Genomic DNA, 8,588 nt, shown 5'->3' with positions numbered 1-8,588 from the left:
TTTGTGCTTACCAAGAAGATCAAAACAGAATAAATAGCACCAAAAGAAAACATACATTTATTCATTTATTCCAAAATGTGTATTTCATCCCATCTAAGATGACATTGAATGCAAGATGCACCATTACTTATGTCCCACTAAGGAAGAAAGAGTGCTACCGACTGGTTCATGCTGTGCTATCAAGTGTAAGACACATTTGCATTTTTAAACATTTCTTGGTTTTTTTTTTTTTTTTTAGACGGTGTCTCATGATGTTGCCCAGGCAGGTCTCTAACTTCTAGCTCTGGGCAATCTTCCTTGTCCTCCAAAAGTGCTGGGATTACAGGCCTGAACCACTGCATCCAGTGGACATCTCCATTTTATTTTTGTTTTTTTGAGACAGCATCTCACTCTGTCACCTAGGCTGGGGTGCAGTGGCATGATCTCGGCTCATTGCAACCGCTGCCTCCCAGGTTCAAGTGATTCTCCTGCCTCAGCCTCCCAAGTAGCTGGGATTACAGGTGTGCACCAACACACCTGGCTAATTTTTAGTAGAGACGGGGGGTTTCACTATGTTGGCCAGACTGGTCTCAAACTCCTGACCTCAAGTGATCCACCCGCCTCAGCCTCCCAAAGTACTGGGATTACAGGCATAAGCCACCGTGCCTGGCTGACATCTCCATTTTAGATTATGACCCAATGGGGGAGATGCGCATCGTAGACTCAATGAAGCACATATCTCATATATCGTCCTCAAAACCCCTATTCTCAAGGAACTGACATTCTAGTGGAAGGAGACAGACATAAAACAAATAAGTTAATATGTAAATAAGCATAAGTTCAGCTTGTCATCAGCTCCATAAAGAAAATAAATATAGTAATCTGTAGAGACCGAAGAGAGGGGTTTGTTTTAGATAAATCACAAGAAAGGTCCTGAATAGACCTGAGAAATGGCTACGTGTTTTCTAAGGTATCAAACAATACCTCGCTAAGGGAGAGTGTTGAATCACTGTTGCTTCACCAAACGTTCTTGTTTAGAAAGACAGGGGACTGGACCAGAATGTGCATTCACAGACATTTTCAATGAGAGGTGACACTCCCCAAAAGGCATAAATCCTGTTCAGGCACACTCTAGAGGGGTGTGCTTGCTTGCCTGGTGTCCTCAATCAGAACATATGCAAGTTGGGTTCAGCTGGACCTGGTATGACTCCTTGATGACACTGAAGAGGTCCTTTGAACACCAGACTTTAGAAAGAGAAAAGGAGGATTAGCTGAGTGGGGCTGATGAACTGTATGCATTTACCAGAGGCATGGAATGCATAGACACGTGTGACAACGTACAAGTGTCGTCTGAGTATGAGCGTATTATGGTTTGGGAGTCAACTACCAAATCTTGTAGTTCAGGGTCCCAGGAATGGTTAGAAAGGTATTTCCCTTATTCGTTCAGGCTTCTTCATTTTTTTTTTTTTTTTCTTCTGGGTGTTTCTGCAGCATCTTCTCCTTGTCTTTTCTATCTTCAATACTCTCCAGAGACCAGATCCTCATGTATATCTCTCTGGGCCCTCAAATGCCAAAACCATACTCTCCTTCCCGGTAGCACCCCGAGGGGGTGGCCTCGTTCTGGAGAAAGCTACATGGCAAGTTGAAGGAGACTGACTGGGTAAAGCCCCCGTGCCGCTGGCAGAACTGCTGCCACAAAGGGACATGCGTGTCTTGGGAATAATTAGTAGAGGCCAGTTGCTATTGACTTTAAGGATGTTCCTTATGCCTTGATCCTATGTACAACTCTGGAATCTTTGGAGAGCAGCAAAAAAGACTGAGATTGAATTTCCCTCTAATCTGACAGGAGCAGAAATTAACGTTTTCTTTCTTTTATTTTTCTTTTTGAGGCAGGGTCTCTCTCTGTTGCCCAAGCTGGAGGGCAGTGACACGATCACAGCTCACTGCTGCCTTGACCTCCTGGGCTCAAGCAATCCTCTCACCTCAGCCTCCCAAGTAGCTGGGACTACAGACATACACTACCATGCCTGGCTAATTTTTTATTTTTTTGTAGAGACAAGGTCTCACTATGTTGCCCAGGCTGGTCTTGAACTCCAGGCCTCAAGCAATCATCCTGCCTCAGCCTCCCAAAGTGTTGGGATTACAGGCATGAGCCACTGTGCCCAGCCTTTTGTTCTTTTTTTTTCCCCTTTTCTTTTGTTTTTTTCTTTCTTTTTTTTTTTTTTTTGCGACAAGACCTTGCTCTGCCACCCAGGCTGGAGTACAGTGGCACAGTCATGGCTCACTGCAGCCTCTACTTCCTGGGCTCAGGCAAGCCTCTTGCCTTAGCCTCCCAAGTATCTGAGCCTACAGGCATGCACTGCCACACTCGGCTAATTTTTTTGATTTTTAATAGAGACAAGGTCTCACCATGTTGCCCAGGCTGGTATAGATCTTCTGAGCTCAACTAATCTTCCCATCTCGGTCTGCCAAAGTGCTGGGATTACAGGTGTGTCATCCTGCCTGGCCAGAAATTAACTTGATTGAAAGAAAAGAAAAGCTTTTGATATGCTAGCATTTTTGCATGCATGCTTTTGCATGCTAAAGTTTCTATGCCATTTACAGAGATTTCATGATCTCTTCAATTGCTCTAAGTTGTCTCTAAGGTGCAGAAACTCAAGTACACAGACTTCTCAGCTAGAATTTGTAGCTCTAGCAATTCCTTTGTTTATTGCACAAACCTAGCATGTACCAAGACCAAAAATTCTGCCCGCTTGAAGACCAAGGCAGACTCTGGAATTCCTTGTGCTTGCCAATGCCCTTTGACGGATGCCCAGCCCCAAACCCCAGCCTGAACTGCAGGAGGAGGATTTTATGGAGATACATTGGACTTTTCCTGCCTGTATATTAACTAAGAGACTCTTCTGTCACTCTTTTTTCCTGCAATAAACTGATATTCATGCCGGTATCTCTAATCACAAAATTCTCCCTTGGCCACTTGCTGTCTCCACTGGGGCAGAAACGGGAGATCATTTTATTATTCTTCCACTCACCACTATGTGTAGCTCCCACATCCTTAAAACCCTGAGCACTGTGTCTTCCCAGATGTGTCTATGGAGGTATTCTCAGAAGTCTGCATGTTCCAGACAGTGTTTATGTGTCATATCAGTTAGGATCCCATTCAGCTGGAATCACAAGCAGCTCACCTCACTGAGCTCCGGCACACTGCTCATCTCATATACGAAATGTCCGGGAGAAGCAGCCCAGGGCTCAGTATTGCCATCGGGCACCCAAGTGATTTCTTCTCTCTGCTCCACTCTCAGCTTGAAGCCTTCACCCTGCTGTGGGTCTCCCCCTGGCCTCAGCATGGCTTGCTGCGCCCCAGGTCTCATATCTGAATTCCAGGCAGAAAGAGGAATGAAGGGGGAAGGGGCAAAGGGATTTCTCCTTGTGAGCTCCTGCCTTTTCATCTGGAAGGGATACCATCCCCAGGAGCTTATGCCTATATCGCATTGGCCAGAGCTGTATGTCCTCAGCGCACTGGCTGCAAGGGGGACTGAGAAACTGGGTATTTGGGAAATTGGTTTTTTTCAGCTAAGCATATTACCATCACCCCCAAAACTCAGGTTCTCCAAGTATCGGGGAAGGGGAGACTGGAGCTGTTTCTGTCACGTTTGCCTTCAGGTGATAATCTTGAAAATCCCCATCATATAAGCATTTCCTGGACTCTATTGATGACCAATATAAAACCAACATAAAGCTAATAGAAATGATTAGTCTTTACAATTGTCACAGCCTACCGAGTAGAACAAGAACTGTCTTAAAATGCAAATGGTGCATTTGCATTAAGTAAGGGCCCAATAATCCCACAGCTAACTGAGAGACAAAGTGTTGAGAGAGCTTGTACAGAGAAGATCCATGAAAGAAGGAAAACATCACGTGGCAAATGAGATTTGAGAAACTAGGCTGTAGCAATCGGTACCATATTAATGTTGGAGAGAAGAATTCTTCAGTAAAGAAATATCATGCATTACTTTAAACTACTGCTGTTATTTCTAACGTTATTGGAACAGTAGAGCTTTAAGCTCTACAAGAGTTTATACTTCATTTTCTGTTTCATATATAGTTACTCTAAGCCAACATGGCGAGTTCTCAAAAAATCTCTTTTCCAGCTGGGCATGGTGGCCCACGCCTGTAATCCCAGCTCTTTGGGAGGCCAAGGCAGGTGGATCATCTGAGGTCAGGAGTTCAAGACCAGCCTGGGCAATATGGTGAAACTCCGTCTCTGCTAAAAATACAAAAATTAGCTGGGCGTGGTGGTGCATGCCTGTAATCCCAGCTACTCAGAGGCTGAGGAAGGAGAATCACTTGAACCCAGGAGATGGAGGTTGCAGTGAGCCGAGATTGCACCACTGGACTCCAGTCTGGGCGACACAGTGAGACTCTATCTCGAAAATATATATATGTCTTTTCCTTTAAAGGGGTTTATCACATAATTCTGAGAAACATCAGTTTAATATTTATTTAATCAATCCAATTTTTTCACTTTAATATTTTAATTTATTGTTCTGTGTTTCTGACTCTGTATCGTAATAGCACAATTCCATTATTTAACACTGGCGGTGATACTGCTCATAGTTATCAGTAGTGAGCAAACAATAATCAACTGTCTTCAAATATCTTTGATTCTTTGGTTTTTGTGCTGAACTCCTCACAGAGCTGTTGTATCCAATGCCCCGGCCTTGTCTGTGCTCTTAGCCATCATTCATAGGTGCGTGAATATGGTGCATTTGCATTAAGTAAGGACAAATCTCTTCTTTCAGGCAGGACTTTTCTCTTAGTCAGAGGTTAGGTCTGGACTTTGTGTCCTCATTTCACACCGCGATTGATTAAGAAGACACTCGTTTATTTGCTACGGTGGCCAGTCCCAGACAGGTGCTCATAGATATTTTCTGAATGACCAGTTGACTACAACCTGTAAATGTGACCCTTTGGCCTGTGTGGTAGGAGAATGCAGGTATAGTCCTCTTAAGAGATAAGTTGTATCCTTCAGCTTACAGGTAGACTGAACTAGACAGACTGGGAGACACAGAGTGTTGAGCTCATGCTAGGCACTTAATAAATATTTTGTTAAGGCCGAGCGCGGTGGCTCATGCTTGTAATCCTAGCACTTCGGGAGGCCAAGGCGGGTGGATCACCTGAGGTCAAGAGTTCGAGACCAGCCTGGCCAACATGGTGAAACCCCTGTCTCTTCTATAAATACAAAAATTAGCCAGGCGTGGTGGCATGCGCCTGTAATCCCAGCTACTCCCGAGGTTTTTTTTGTTGTTGTTGTTAAATGAATGAATGTAGAGATATGACCCAGACAAAAATAGATAAAATTTGCTTTATTGATTTGATCAGACTTAATGAATATCTCTTATACCTGAGCTGTGTGTAATTCCTCGAAACCTGGCAGATAGGTAAAGGCGATTGTCCGGAGGAAGTAAACAAGGCCAGGCGGAATTAGGAGACACTCAGACCAGATGGGCATCCTTCTGTGTGTCCTCCACATGCTTATTCCAGGGGCCAGCTGCCTTCCTCATGTGGTGGTCCCAGGGCTCCAGACTGGGGCGGAGAAGGGGAGGCCTGAGGACACATCATGCTGCATGGTCCTGCAGAGGTGGACAAGGGGTCTGCTTTTTCTAGAACCAACTGTAGTCACTGCTGGGGTCCTCTTTATGGTGTACTCTAGTCCACAACATGGGGATGATAAATAACCCTGGTGGATGGATTTAATGGAGGCAGGAAACATTCTTTCTAGGGAGGAAGAAAATGGTTTGCTTTTAAGACTCTGTTCTTCTCTTAACCCTGGTGGTTTGTAATTTATCACTGCTGCCCAGCCTGTTTCCCCAGCTCTGGGAGTCTGCTAGATATCACTGTTTTCTTCAGATTCTGACACTGATGATTAGAGATTAGTACTTTCTTTTTTGTTGTTGTTGTTTTTTGTTTTTGTTTTTTGAGATGGAGTCTCGCTCTGTCGCCCAGGCTGGAGTGCAGTGGCCGGATCTCAGCTCACTGCAACCTCTGCCTCCTGGGTTCAAGCAATTCTCTGCCTCAGCCTCCCGAGTAGCTGGGATTACAGGCGCCCACCACCACGGCTGGCTAATTTTTTTGCAGTTTTAGTAGAGATGGAGTTTCACCATCTTGGCCAGGCTGGTCTTGAAGTCCCGACCTCATGATGCACCCACCTCGGCCTCCTAAAGTGCTGGGATTACAGGCGTGAGCCACCGCACCCTGCCAAAAGCAGCCTTAAAAAAACAAAAACAGAAAAAAACTTAAACCATTGAAGTTTAAACAAAAATGCATTTTGATAAATGGAACTTGGGAGGAATAGTAATATAGTTCTTATTTTTAAAACTTTTCGAGTTAAAGGTTTAAAAGTCAAAAATCTAGCAAGTTTGGGAGCACAGACTTTCCTCTTACTTCCCACACCCTGAGCCTTTTGAGCCATCTCTTGTTTTAAGTCTCTACACGAAATTAAGAAGGTGTTAACGCTAGTGACCTCTCTGGGCCAATGCCTGGTTTGAAGGAAGGAAAGCGTCTTTCGTTCTAGAGCAAGAGTGACTGACTTTTCATGGTGATCCACATGATCAGAAATCCAATTTTTTACGACAACAGCGAAGTCCAGAAAGTCCTCCCTCTACTGGTGAATATGAACATGACTCATGCCTGAGTCAGGTACATGTGGACGCTTTCATTCCATTTTCCTCTTGTCAGCATCCTTCAGAATGCTCTAGTTTCATGGTGTCATTTTAGCAGAATTAAATGTGAACACCTCAACTGTATCACGCATTACTTTCGGCTTTACTCACACTTACAAACTGACCCAAAGCTGTGGATTTGCATCTTAGACCGGGGTCAGCGCACAATGGCATCAATGACCGGCAAGAATTAACAAGGCTTTAATGACCTGCCCAATTGACTAATCCTGCAAGCCGCCACTTGTTAAAATTTCAATATGCACTTAATCCTTAGGTCAGGATGGCCAAAAAGGACCAGCCCTTCCCCCTCAAGCAGCAGGTCAGAAGCAGAAAGCTTGGGTTTTAGATCAGATGTCAGCGAGAAGAAGCCACAATGTGGGGTCCCCCAGATGACCTCCTTTTCTTTCTGATCAGACTGACCAAAAATCACAGATTACCTTGACCATTCTGTGACCCAGCCAGCTGCAGGTTTTCCCCAGCAGCCTTGAACTCAAACCAGGGCCCTGAACACTCCCAGGCACTAACAAAGGTATCTAGGTTGTTGCCCCAAACATTGAAAGAAACTGGCTCCAGCCCTGAGTCAAATTCCCTAAACCCTCATATAACCTCCATCCCCTGACCCCCTTGCTACAGACATGCCGAGGCAGAACAGCCCTTTTCCCTCCCTGTTGGCAGGGAGGACTGCTGCAGCCCTCTGTAAGTTCCCCTAATAGATGCTTTGAATTGATCACCCTGACATCTGAGCTTCTTTCTTTGGAATCCCAATTGGCCCCATCTCTGGAGGGTTTGGGCCACTCCCTGTGGGAATTCCCCTGCTGCTGCTTTTGTGATGATTCCAGCTGCGAGTTTGGTGAGATGAAACACGCAGGGCTGGCGTGGAATTCTTTTGTCTCCTCTCGTAGAAACAACAGGGACCCTCAGAGACAGAAAAATACCCAGAGCTCCTCTTTGAGAGCTGGTACAAACTGTCTCTTTGGTATAGAGTAGTGGCGGCTCATAAAAACCCACTCGATTTTGGTTTTAAAAAAATCTGCAGAACTTCAGAGTGGGTAGTAATTAACACAAGAATGTGTAATTTCCGATATGAGTGGACCACCCAGAAGGTTTCGAATTCATCCACTCCTGTGGTCCCCAGTTCCTTGTTTTCTTAGGAAAATTTCCTCTTTTACATCCATCTGTACCTAATGGTTCATGCTTTGCTCTGACTCCCACTGTGTCTTACCATGTTTGTGTTCTTATGTTTCTCACTCTCAGCCTCTCTTCCCTTTCTCTCCTTCCCGTCTCTCACAGCTTCCTCTGTCCCCGGTGCTTTCTGCATCTTTTGTGCCAGGTGCTCTTTTCCTTTCTCTCCACTTCTGTCTTTCCAGGAGCCTTTGCAGAGCTCTCTCTGTGTTGGCTTCCTCATGCCTGACGATTTCTTGGGCTTCTGTGCCTCAGCTCTCCATGCCCGCCCCTCATCCTCAGATGGCTTCGTGCCCGTGATGCCCTGAATATTCCCAGAACAAATACTCACCACAATGAAGCCCAATCCAACAAAGAGTGCAACAGTAACCGTGGTTGCAGTCAGGGATATGAGGATAATTCCCATGGATGTCAGGAGCCTGGTAGGTTTCACTGCTGTGACTGAAGTAGTTCGCAGAAGGTGAATGTCACCATGTTTAGTGATTTCATCTTCTGTGGTCCAAGAGCCTGCAGTGACAGAGTCCTTGGTGGTCCCTGGGTCTGCAGTGATGTGGTCCTCAGTGGTCCTTCCATCTGCAGTTACATCATTTTCTCTTATTCTTGAGTCTTTAGGGCTGGTCTCTGGGTGCTTAGTGGAAATGCTTTGACTTAGTCCTACTAAAAAGTAATTCCATTGAACGTGAATTGTTGATGGCCTATCCTCAT

At 45.2% G+C, this 8,588-nt stretch overlaps 1 protein-coding gene across 1 annotated transcript in view; it reads right to left on the bottom strand.

Moving 5' to 3' along the window:
* Window positions 1-1,542: 1,542 nt before the first annotated feature.
* Window positions 1,543-8,588, bottom strand: part of LOC105553143 — an 18,819-nt gene continuing 11,773 nt past the window's right edge. The window contains exons 3-4 of the mRNA XM_011999112.1: window positions 7,924-8,511; window positions 1,543-1,668 (exon numbers count right to left, since the gene is read on the bottom strand). Coding sequence (XP_011854502.1) covers window positions 1,543-1,668; window positions 7,924-8,511 — 714 coding nt within the window. The remainder of the gene's footprint in view (window positions 1,669-7,923; window positions 8,512-8,588) is intronic.

The sequence above is a fragment of the Mandrillus leucophaeus genome, unplaced genomic scaffold (genome assembly GCF_000951045.1).
Source record: "Mandrillus leucophaeus isolate KB7577 unplaced genomic scaffold, Mleu.le_1.0 Scaffold581, whole genome shotgun sequence".
NCBI lineage: Eukaryota > Metazoa > Chordata > Mammalia > Primates > Cercopithecidae > Mandrillus > Mandrillus leucophaeus.
This window is presented reverse-complemented; position numbering and strand designations above follow the sequence as displayed.